The sequence below is a fragment of the Epargyreus clarus genome, unplaced genomic scaffold, assembly GCF_041222505.1.
Source record: "Epargyreus clarus isolate Ecla_fem2 unplaced genomic scaffold, WU_Ecla_fem_2.2 ptg000014l, whole genome shotgun sequence".
NCBI lineage: Eukaryota > Metazoa > Arthropoda > Insecta > Lepidoptera > Hesperiidae > Epargyreus > Epargyreus clarus.
In genome coordinates, this window is record NW_027332222.1 from 13,912,905 (window position 1) to 13,925,652 (window position 12,748).

Genomic DNA, 12,748 nt, shown 5'->3' on the forward strand with positions numbered 1-12,748 from the left:
ATATTATATTTGTTTATTTTAGCAATGTACTTTTATATGTACCATACATATAAAAGTGCACTCTTAAACAAGTACCTCAATACTCTGATATTTTGTAAAGCAAAAATTTTTTTAATGGATCATGGTTAAAATACGTATATGAAATTAACGCCTTTTCTTTACATTCAAGTACAATTGTTGTTCTAATAGGTGTGATTTTCATGTAGTAGTTAACAATGTAATAGTTGTTTGTAATAAAAAATACAATTCTTTAATATATTATGATATTAGAATAGTTTGGTAATTTTTATTTGTCGTTATAAAATATCCACATATCATTGTATCTACTCGCATCGTAATGAATAAATCATGTTGCATACATACCAAGTTTGTTTAGATCTCACACGTAACCTAAAGTTAGGCCACATGGACTTATTTCTATTTTATATTATTCACAAGATATTTGTAACAATACAAATCAGTTAGTATTTATCATGCAGACGACGTACTTAATTCTTATTACAAAATAAATATTAAGTAGATGAAATAATCGTTACAATGTACTTATAAAAAACAACATATTCCCATTTACAGGGTACGCTAAGCCACGTGCCAAAGGAGCGCCTCGGGTACAAGTTGCGCGGTGGTATTGACAAGCAGGTGACGATAAACGTGCAGCAAGTCACTAACAACGTACAAGCTGATGGGGACGATTCACAGGTTTGTTATATTCTTCTTAATTCTACTTCGTTCTACGGTAACCAAGTAAGTTTAGTGCAATTTTCGTGCTTTGCAGTATAGGTAATTGAATCTAATGTGGTTTAATGGTTATATTTAAGATGTTTATTCAATATTATTTTATTTGGAAGGATTTTAGCAAATAGTAAATGAAGAAGAAGTGTTTCAGAGTTATAATGCAATTATTTTTTCTCTTGCAGATTACATACACTGGTGGTCTCTTCATTGAACGTTGTTTTGGTATATTGCTCGCGCCGGGACGCAGCGTAAAGCACTCTGACATGCAATTATTGGAAATGGTACATACAATTTTATTTAATTAAAAGCTTAAGTGATCATCTATTCAAATGTTGTGTCATATTGTACATTAGGATATAATAAAATAGACCGCACTGATTAAATTTACTAGAAAAAAATCAATGTGTCATAGAGAATTCCAATAAAAGATAATAAATTTTATTCACTCATTGCGGTTTTTGTAGGCAGTGGGTAATATTATAATCACGCTAACTAATATTTGTTGTTAATTCATAAAATTATTCATTATATCATTTTGATGACCTGCGTGGCAGAGCGGTCACCATACCGGTCTGACGCGCAGAGGGTCCCGGATTAGATCCCCTGCCAGACAGATATCGAAATGAATGATTGTATATTTGTCTATGTGTGTGTCCATGGCACCCACGACACAGGGAATCCTAAGAGTGTAGAGAAGTATCCTAAGTGTGTAGGAATTGTTTTTTTTTATTTTTTTATTATCATATTATTATTGGATATCATGAATCATATTAAATTTGAATCCATTTTATTTTCTTTCATACGTGTGTGTAGGTGAGTGGTGCGTCCGGTGGTTCTGGGTGTTCAGTGTGCGCGATGTGGAACGCGGGCGAGAGCGCACTGGCCGCGTTCAACGTGGCGAGCGGCGACGGCGCACCCGCGTACATGTCGCTCGCGCTCGACCTCGTCATCCGGGGCATTCGGGACCCGCTGAGGTTTGTATAAAACAAATGTTGCATATTGGTTATTTTTATAAAGATGATCGGCGTGTTGTAGTGGTCACACAACATCACATCGGTACACACAAAGTCCATCCAGGATCGATGCCCTGTTAATTAGCTTTGTAAATTGAATGCCAATAATAATAATAAGTTTGTGCCGCATTGGTCTCCTGAAATAAACAAATTTATTTTAAGATACTTGTAAACTTTCGGTTATGGCGGGTATTCTACTTGAGAAGATAGTCGCAAAGTTTTTTTATGTAACAGTGCGACATCCGGTGATCATTATTTATTTTTATGTTCCAGATTGGTTATTGAAACCCCAGTGAAGGTATATCCACCCACAGAACGGTTCTGGTACTATTCCAAAAGGCCTCTTGTTCAACAGTTCTACATTAATCTAAAAGAGGTAATATCCTTTTATGTTTCAAAGAAACAATTGAATTTATCATAATTTAAGTGGCTTATCGATGTATTTAATTAGTAACCTTGTGCAAACTGATGCAAAGATTTTAAATTTATAAATTTGTGATTGGAAGGGTAATTAAAACAGCACTTTTATAGTTTCAACTATGAGATAAAAATTCTACTTTATTACATTTAGTTTTTTTTTTAATAAATGTATCTTTTTTTGGCAGTCAGTGGACGCCCTCGGACAGTTGCAGTACGAAGTAGCGAGCGTGGAGACATCTGGCGAGCTGGACCGTTCGCGCTTGAATCTTCCGCTGTCCCTCTCAAGTCTGCTGCCGTCTCCCCTATCCAGCGCCCCCGCACCGCCCTCGCCTTCTGAACCCGACTCAGGTACTTAAATTTAATAACGAAAGCTTAGTGACAAATTCACGAAAATAATTTCACAAGAAATATTTTTGCAAATGTTACAATAATAGATAGTTAAGTAACGCAACATGTTGATGATGATTTTAGTTGGTCTTTTAGACTTTTCTCGGACACATAAGTGCATTTATTTGTGCGGTGATCAATGTAGTATGTAAATTGTTACTATATTTTTTATCAGCGATATATATTTTATTTGCACTGAAGATAATATAATTTTATTATTTTTAGATGGAGATGAACCACTGCTCAGTGGTACTGGAGAAGTTTCTAAGGACTGCGGTGTTGATGTCCTCGAAAACTGGGCGCAAGTACTCAGAAGGTAAGACACCTAACATTGTTACGAATTTTGATAAAAGCCAACGTTGTTCATTTTGACTGTGTGACCAAAATTGTAAATCATGCTTTATTCATTTTTCGTGAAAAAATGGCACCTAGACGGTACATGTAGTAAATTATATTTTCCTTTATGACAGTTGGACCGGTCCCCGTCCGCGCGCACTGAACCATCTGGTGCGTGTGGGCGTCCCGGAGGCGCTGCGTGGCGAGGTGTGGCCCCGGCTGGCCGGCGTCGATCAAAACGACGCGCTCATGGAGACCTACAGGACGCTTATCAGCAAGGTAAATAAACTCTGAAAAGTTAGTAAAACATTGGAGTTTCGATCTCCTGAAACCTCGATCCATGTGGGTGGTCTGTAGGAGTAAAAATTACACATCTTCTTCTTTCATTTTTTTTCATGCTTTAACGCGTCTTAACGTAAAAATCAATTCGCAGGACTGTCCGTTCGAAGCGGTGATCCAGCGGGACATAGCGCGCACGTTCCCCGCGCACGACTACTTCCGCGAGGCGGGCGGCTTCGGGCAGGACTCGCTGCTGCGCATGGCGCGCGCGTACGCCGTGTACGACCACGAGGTCGGCTACTGCCAGGGGCTCAGCTTCCTCGCCGCCACGCTGCTGCTGCACGTGAGTATCGCTCGTGTTGTTCCCGCCGCTAGCCTCGGGCAGGACTCGCTTCATAAATCATCAGCTGGTAATAATCCGCCACAGATATGAATCCGTGTAATTTTTATTTAGTAATAAGCATCCTATTACATTTAACGCGTACAACTAGCGAATTTTCATTTTGTATAATTATTTTTACAAGCGATATAATGTGTTTTATGAATTATCGTATTGTAATATTTTCATAAACACTAATGTCATAAACACTAATTTCAGATGCCTGAAGAACAAGCCTTCTGTCTTCTAGTACGTTTAATGTACGGTTACGGTCTTCGTGAATTATATAAAGACGGATTTGAAGCTCTCTACATGAGACTGCACCAGTTGGATAGACTTATGGAGGTACATTCGATTATATTTGTTTTATAACGTAATTTTGCCTTGTTTTGTTATTCTGAATTTTGTCCATTCTGTATAAACCAATTTGACACTAGTTTGTTCCGCAAAACAAATACTTTGATGATTCTAAAGTATTTTTTTTTATACGTCAAGTTAGTTAACACATCCAAATTCTGTACAAATTAATCAAAAAACCGTACCTTGAATAAAGCATAACTATATACCTGCCACTAGGGCACTAAAATATGTAACTTACTTTTTAACTTTCATATATAGGAATAAATAATTTTAATTTGAATATAGGAGCAACTGTCGGACCTCCGCGCTCACTTCCAAGAGCTGGGCGTGGAGCCGCATATGTTCGCGTCGCAGTGGTTCCTCACCGTCTTCACCGCGCGCTTCCCCTTACCCTTGGTAAGTGTACAGCCTCTCTTATTACAAGAGTTCTTTTAGCTTCATATTATCTTATCGAAGTATTCACGCAGTACAATTTTAGCTAACAACTGTGAACAGTGTTCCTTAAGGAATGAATGAATGAATGAACAAGTGAGTGAATAGTGAACAAGTCCATTTCGTAATATCGTTTTAAATAAATTATTTTTCATGTATCTGTCATTTATTCTGTAATTATTTTAGTTATGAAGGTATTAATTGTGTTAGTATTAGTGCCATCCCTAACACTAACATATTTATTATCTTCATTATATTGGCATCCTTATATACTATGTCATCCTTAGAGTTTAGTGTTTTTGATCTATTTGATTGACTCATTGTATAATTGTTTTTATAGGTTTACCACATCCTAGATGTGTTCCTATTGCAAGGGATGGACACATTGTTCCAAGTGGCGCTGGCGCTGCTCTCTCGTTCACGCAAAGATCTTCTGCAGCACGACTTTGAAGGAGTTCTCAAATATTTCAGGTGAAAAATAAATGATATGCTTATTTAGTAATAAGTATAATAGTATCAATGTCTTCAACATAGACATTATACTTTACTCGTCTATGTAAAATTTACTCGTATTTATTTAAGAACATTAGTTTAAAATATTTTATTAAAAGAAAATATCGTTTTATGTTCAAATTACCGTATTTCAGAGTAACTCTCCCTAAGAAGTGTCGTGCTGAAGAGACATCGCGACAGATCGTAAAACTTGCATGCAGTATTAAAGTGAAGCGTCTAAACAAATATCAACTGGAGTACGAGAAGTTTATCAAAGGTATGTCGACTATAAATTTATTGCTAATACATTGCATGCAATTTAGTAGTTTTAGTTTAATACGATGTCAATTACATAGACGAATAGACAGCCAAAAAGAACTAGAAATTGCTATAATTACTCACTTTTCGTAACTACTTTTTTGCTAATATATCCGATGTAAAGACACGCGAAGCTTTCATTCTTACTATATGTCATTGTATAGATAATTGACAATAGCAAACCATTTTTTGTGTACTTAATATACATCATATTTTTTTAGAATCTGCCGAAAAAGAGAAAATCAATGTTGAACTGGAGAGGCTGAAGGTTATCAACAATCAGTTGCAACAGGAGAAGGAATTGTTGGAGTTACAAATGGGACAGGTAAATAATTTTAAATAATACAAGACTATTAAATTGCAATGTTAAATATTCAACATTTATGTAAAAGGCCGGACTTAATATACTATAGTTAGTATGATATATTTAGTGTAAATATTCTTGGTAAATTTTACGAGTTTTATTTTTGATTTTTCATAGACCCGAACGAATTTGGAGGAAGCTCAAAAAGAAGCGTCACACCACGCGGCCGTCGCGAGGGACTACCGAGAAATATGCGCGAGACTCGACAAACAGTTACACCAGATGCAGGTGTGTACATTAAAATTATATTATCTTGTCATATCCTATTAAATTGGGATATGTAAATGATTTCTTTAATTTACCTTCTTAAATGTAAATATTTATATTTTATAGGATTACGTGAAGAGTTGCGTCAACTGTAGCGTGAAGCTTGCGCAAAAGGATAATAAAGATGGTAAGCATTTTTGTATAATTATAACCGTTTTAATTTTTATATTTAAGATGGTAGGCTGTGGTAGAATCGCTGTTCAGTTGCGGAAGCATTACCGCTAGATCATTTTCTATCTAATAATAGAAATGTAAATCTGTAATCTGCGTTGTTTTAAGTTAAGTTTTATGAGTATGGTACGGCAATCACGTTCGTTTGTCGTTGTCAATAATTAATCTATCAAATTTTTACCTGTCTAAGATTAGTCAACGTTTAGTATAAAAAATGTCAAAAATCTTTTGATAGTCGATCAGATGGTGGCTTGAAGGTTTATCTGTCGTTGTAAATGGTCGCGAAACTTCTTAGTCTCGCTTTTCGCAGTGACTGCAGAAATCTTTAATATAATATGTATCGCTATGTAATAAAATATTTATTACAGTACCTAACGTCTATCACATGACAATATATTCCAGAAGTGGAACAGAAAGACTCAGAGAAGACGGAGAACACGAGCGACACAGAGGCGCGGCTGAAGCAGCGCGTGCGCGACCTGGAGCTGGAGCTGGCGCAGGTCAAGCTGGCGCACGTGCAGGCGCAGTGCAGCAACCAGGTGCGTGCGCGCTGCGGGACTGGGGTCCGGGGCATCGGGCACAGGGGTCGTGGGCATCGGGCCTTGGGGTCAGGGGCATGGGGCCCAGGGATCACGGGCATTGGGTCCAGGGATCAGAGTCATCACACTTGTGTGATTATTTGTTACATACTGTGTGTTTAATAGTAATACCTAGTGCTGAGAACACTCAATGATCAGCGTCATCAGGCTCAGTGCTCAGGTCAACTCAGAACTCTGAACCATTTTTGAATACGCTGTATTCAAAGACTTTGAGTCATCATACCTCGTGCTCAGTCTTCATTCTATACTCTTTACGGGTTTTGATCTCCAATAATTCCCTGAAATACTCTAACAGTAACTGACTAATAGATAATACAGAGCCGGTGGATGTAGATGCATATAACTTTGAACATGAATACTGAATTTTTATTTTAATTCTTTATTATTTAACTTTGCAGTTTAAGCTCTGTAAGAAATACACTCTTAAATAATTGTTTTACTAGAACTAAAATTGCTATACACCGTAACAAATGTATTCTTTAAATTACATACATAAACTTTCAATATTCCAGGAGCTGAGCCACCAGCTGAACGCGGCCCTAAACGAGATGCAGTCAGCAATGAACCAGAAGCAGACGGTGACGCCGTGGCTGGTGCGCACGCTCGGTAAGCCCCCCTCCCCGTCCGCGCAGTACGACCGGCTCGAGTGCGCTCTCATATCCATCGCGCTGTTCGGTTGGGACGTGGCCGCCTTCGTAGCTCTCGTACTCTTCTTTTTGTACTGTCTACGTCATACGTTCTGATTTTTTTCAATTGACACGATTAGGTTCTTTGACGTAACACTTAGTGGTCATAATGTGTAATGGTGTGATATACATCGCACCTTCAAATTAGTTGAATTTTGACAATCTGTGGAGCGGTTACAGTACCAGTGTGAAACTCAGTGGTTTCCAGGTTCGATCCCCGAGCAGATAGTTAAGATTTTTTATGTTCTGGGTCTGGGTGTTTGTATATTCATCCTTGTGTGGATCCATGGCACCCACGACATAACAAAAAGCCCTAGTCTGAGACTATAAGTGTAGAGTATTAGTAAAAGTAAAGTCGAATCGATACTCCGATAACCAATACTCTATCCTAGTATAGTCAGCGTAAAACTGCTAGTCCGCTCAGAATATAGAAATAAATAACTTCGCCATAGCAAATTGTATGACTACATCTGCTCTTAACAATTTCAGAGCGGACTACCTGTTTGGCGCTAACTATACTATCTGCATCATGTTCTGAATTACATCGCAATAACGCCACCGTATACACATGGATACATAATCTTACAATATATGCAAACAAGAATTTTGTTATGGCTGGTGCGCACGTTCAGCAAACAATGACACAAAGCATTCCACATATAGCTCATATAAACATCATTGTATTATTAGGTCGAGTTCCTTTCTCACGCAACACCGTAGTTATTATTATGAGCAATTCACGTCACATTTATTTTGTATAGCGTACACACATGAACAAATGTTGCACGTTGAGAATCAATTGAATAACACGGGCGGGTTTTCACAAAGAGAGTATCTCGATGTAAATATGAGTTGCAACTTACTGTCAGTATTGTATTGTAGTATAAAATAAACTATCATTGTTGAAGTGTTAAAACATTTCGGTTCGTTCATTACGATTATTTGGAGACATTATTTTCCGAGGCGTTCCAGCTTAGTCTTCTGGCGTAGCGGCGCATCTGTGTCCTCAGGTAGGAATATCTAATCCTATCTGTGGTTGATTACATATGTTCATGGGCGGCAGTAGCCACACCATCAGATGGACTGCATGCTCGTTTGGTATATAAAATAAAAAACTACCATATAATAAAAAAAACTCGTACATAAATCTCGAGATACTCTCTTTGTGTTAATTTGACGACTGATATACACTGCAGGATACACCGCAGTACGGCAAGCTTTGCGTCGTCTTACTGTTATCTTGTTTTAAGTTCACGGCTTTGGTTTTTAGCGACGTTGAATGACCATCACATTTTTAATTAACTTTGTCATTAAGATATCATTTATTATGAATGCATTTTGTAATATTTTTGATGTATATCACAAGTGGTATCCATTGGCTTATTACTAAAATTTAGTAAGTCATATGTCTAGGAAATATTTGTACCATATCAGCTTTTGATGGTTTTTCATGATCACCAAATCGTTGAAATTATTTTAGATTTTTTTTTAATATGCAGCCTTTTCTATATAAACGTTTTTATTCGTGACTTTATTTTCAGTTGGCACATGGGTCGTATCGTTATAGAGATGGCTGATGTGTTATTAATTTAAACGATTGTTTTACTATGGTTTACATAAATTGTGAAACAGCAGTACTGACCTGCTTAAACTTGATTAAAGTACTTCGGTCCCTCATATAAGTAAATGGAATTATTAATTTTAGTAGAACTGAACCAATGAAGAGAAAATATTCATAAAATTGGTAATTTTAGTATTTTATTCAAAAATAATTACTTTATTGATTTATACACCTATTTCTTTATTTATTAAAATAGTACACTTTAAAGTTAAAATATATTGTTCAAAAAGATTACATTGATCCAACATTTTAAATATAAATATTGTTTAAGGTTAATTTTAACAATTTTTAATTTTTGAGTGTGTTTTAACTTTCAAATAACCCTTTCTACTTCTTTGGTGTCAACTAAATTATTTTTAATCTACTTCTCGTGACTGATTAATACTGTGATACTAGGAATAACCTTTAGATGTTTCTTGATGTGTGGATGGTGTTAATATAATCTCATCTCTATATCGATGTGCCCTTATGAACTGTTTGCTCCATTGTAGGTCATTAACCCGACGCTCCGTCACCGAGTCGAGGTGATTGTTGTCTATATATATTTGTCGTACGCTTATGCCTTTATGTTTGTTTGTATGTTTGAAGAGTTGTGTTTTTAATGTAGGCTCATTTTTTAGAATTAATCATGTTAGTATGGGATACTTACGGGTTTATAAGAATGTTTCCTACTTCAATCATTTCATCTAAACCATTGTTTGACTGACATAAACTAAACTAGTTTTAAGTGCCAAAGAAGTAATTTTAAATGCAGGCTATAATGAGTCTCTTGTGATATTTGTGCGAATTTGACGTAAGTCTTAATTTAGAAGTAAGAAATTTAATAGCTTGTAAGTATTGACAATAGCCTGTAGTTAAAAATACTTTGACTATTACTTAATTCTGTGGCTAACATTCATGTTTCATTTAATCATACTGTAATGTGCCAGAGTAAAAAATATTGCAAGAAAAGTAAAAGTGATATTGTTTCGTCGCGAAGAGTATAAACGAGTTATTTGGCTATTAAAAAGATTAAACACATTATTAATGTCTGTTGTTTACAAAATAACATGCAATATTTTTTACTCTGTGTTCTGTCTCCTGTCTCTATACCTCTGTCTCTACTTACTAAGCACGCTTTACATTGACTAAATATACATTCTGATTTTATTTTTTATTGCTGTTTTTTTTTATTTAACAACATATTTTTTCTTTAATTTCTTAAAGTTTATGAAGATTCATAAATATAAAAAGTAATAGTTTAATGTGTTTAAATGTATAATTTATCTTTAAATTAAATTTTTCTTATAAAATGGTCACTTTTACTGACACATATAAATTGGATATTTAAATTAAAATATTACTAAGTATTACTTTTACCAATCTTTTACATAATTTACATATGTTTTATTGAATGTGTATTTGATTGTATTAAAGGCATTAAATAGATTTACAGACGATAGCTGTAGGAAAATTTCTAAAAATGAAAATTGTATTCTAACTTAACATTAACAAATTAATAACATTTTCCAAGCTTGCCAGTACTCCGCTAAACCCTTTGCTAATTAAATTTCTGTAGTCATTTCTAACCTTCTAATCTCCCGTTTTAATTTTAGTGAATTATGTAGGTTATATGAGTAACCGTAGAAAGAATGAGAGTTGAGCTAGAATTGTAACTTTGTTTCGGTATATAATTCACATATGCGTTATTATTGAAAGGTTCCATCATGGAAGCGGCGCAAAATCGTCCATCATTCCAAACGTACCTCCCGAACTTGAACCAGGAGCCCCCGCCGTCGCCCGTGCACCGGCACGGGTCGTTCTCCAGTGCCCAAGCACCCGGCCAGGCCAACCTCGACCGCCGGGTATCCGACCCCTACAGCCCCGACGTCGTCAGGAGGAAGAAGGATCTAAACGCCAAGAGGCACTCGATGCTCGTCGAATCGAATCTCACCAAGGAAGCGAAGGAACTCAACAGGCGGAGCCACGACGTCACCATCGTGAACAACCTGTCGATGGGTTGACCGAAGCGTGTCAGTTTTACGTTTCGGTTCTATTGATTTGTCGACGCGTCGATCCGGTTGAGTTTCGTTTCGTTTCGAATGTGTGAAAATCGAATGCGAGCCTGTCGAAATTATTGCCGGTCATAAACGAATTGTTACGTTATTTATGTATGGTGTCGAATGATATATTGTGACATAATTATTGGTATCGATGTGCACATAACTGTAACACTAGTCAGTACGGTATAGCATAGTCGAGTTTATACGTATGATATCATATTTATTTGTATAAGGAATGGGTAGTGTGTATTCGTTGCTGCTTCTAGGCGTTCTTGATTGTCTTAATACATAGTATGTGTAGACGCAATAAACGTGTTGTTCCCGTCGCGGATATTGAGCTCTCGACATTATGAAGTGGGCATTGGGTGTATCGCGGGGCAGGGAGCAACTAAGGCCCGTTAGTAAAAAATAACGTTAATCAATTTTTACATATCAATGTACGAAATTTGACAACTATAGCCTAAAAATGTAAATTTTGAAATTTGATAGGCAAAAATTGGTTAAGTATGATTTTAGCTAACGGTCGATAAACACATTCCATAAAAATAATTCTTTATCTAAATTTTGATGCCGATTTCAAAGTAATATGTGAAAGACCACGGCAATATGAAGTATGAATTGGGTGTTATATGAAGTCGGACATTTGTGAGCAACCATGTTATGAGGATCACACGACTCCTAAAATTAATCCAGATCTGTCGGGCTGTTTACTGTCTGAAACTTGGCGGCCAGTAGGCCATGAACCATAAATTAGAAGAACCTCCTTGATGGTTAAAATTAACCACTCAGCAAAAAATCTGCACAATTACCTCACATGGATGAAAAGACATACATAGGTTGTAACAGTAATGATTCTTTATCATATGACGCAAACACATTACGGCGTATACAATCGATGCCTTCAATAATTGGGCCCTAAGATATTTAATAATATCTAATATATAAAATTCTCGTGTCACAGTTTTCGTTGCCATACTCTTCCGAAACGGCTTGACCGATTTTGATGTAATTTTTTGTGCTTATCATCCCCCACGAACTTATCATCTTTGTGCTTATCATCAACATCTATTTTTCATCCCCCTAAATGTTAGGGGTAGTACAACCCTAAATTTTTTTTATTTATATGACAATACAACGTTTGCTGGGTCAGCTAGTGGAATATATAATTTTGTTACCGTATGGTATCATTATGGCCTATCTTCACTTAATTACGTTATTGAACTCATCAGAAGGTCTGTAAATAACTTCTTCGTAAATCACATTTAAGAGCTCAAGATCTGTGACAGGAGTGATACTAGTATTTGGTATTTAGTACAGATTGAAATATTTTTTAAATATATTCCTATTGCATTTAAGGCTCATTTGCAGATGAAAATATTTCTTATACAAAATTACTTACTAAATTATACAATATTCTATATTATTATGTATACACATATTTAGGCATTTTTAAAAACTATAAATTCTTACCTCTAAAATCTTATTATGCATGCGTTTTCAAATTATTATTATTATTATTGTTTAGTAAAAACAAGAATTTCAATAGTTATTGAGTATCGTAAATAAATAATATATAATATAATTAATAATGTATACCCAACACAAAATATATTTAAATATGTATGCACCCTTGTCTCAGAATATAGCACGTTTTAATTATAATTATTGTATATCAATGTTAAAATTTCTATTGCCGTTAATATTATAACATAATGTGTGCGTGTGTGTTAGAGATGCGATGGATAGAACTTCACCAATTTATTTTAAACGTACTTTTATATTTTAATGAAAAAAATAATTTCATGCTTACACAATAAAGAAAAACTTATATTAAACAGTCTTTTATC

At 35.6% G+C, this 12,748-nt stretch overlaps 1 protein-coding gene across 3 annotated transcripts in view; it reads left to right on the forward strand.

Annotated features, from left to right (window-relative positions):
* GAPcenA (GTPase activating protein and centrosome-associated) overlaps window positions 1-11,919 on the forward strand; it is a 29,053-nt gene extending 17,134 nt beyond the window's left edge. For 2 of the 3 annotated variants that reach the window (XM_073079124.1, XM_073079127.1), the window contains 18 exons: window positions 574-699; window positions 918-1,016; window positions 1,549-1,709; window positions 2,022-2,124; window positions 2,354-2,516; window positions 2,781-2,871; window positions 3,026-3,170; window positions 3,325-3,513; window positions 3,769-3,894; window positions 4,195-4,305; window positions 4,682-4,812; window positions 4,989-5,110; window positions 5,373-5,476; window positions 5,633-5,743; window positions 5,849-5,909; window positions 6,356-6,492; window positions 7,065-7,158; window positions 10,558-11,919. In XM_073079124.1, the coding sequence (XP_072935225.1) occupies window positions 574-699; window positions 918-1,016; window positions 1,549-1,709; window positions 2,022-2,124; window positions 2,354-2,516; window positions 2,781-2,871; window positions 3,026-3,170; window positions 3,325-3,513; window positions 3,769-3,894; window positions 4,195-4,305; window positions 4,682-4,812; window positions 4,989-5,110; window positions 5,373-5,476; window positions 5,633-5,743; window positions 5,849-5,909; window positions 6,356-6,492; window positions 7,065-7,158; window positions 10,558-10,862 (2,379 nt within the window). In that variant the 3' untranslated portion in view covers window positions 10,863-11,919. Of the gene's footprint in view, window positions 1-573; window positions 700-917; window positions 1,017-1,548; window positions 1,710-2,021; window positions 2,125-2,353; window positions 2,517-2,780; window positions 2,872-3,025; window positions 3,171-3,324; window positions 3,514-3,768; window positions 3,895-4,194; window positions 4,306-4,681; window positions 4,813-4,988; window positions 5,111-5,372; window positions 5,477-5,632; window positions 5,744-5,848; window positions 5,910-6,355; window positions 6,493-7,064; window positions 7,159-9,350; window positions 9,384-10,557 lie in introns of all 3 variants that reach the window. The other variant, XM_073079126.1, reaches the window with a different exon arrangement.
* Window positions 11,920-12,748: the final 829 nt, after the last annotated feature.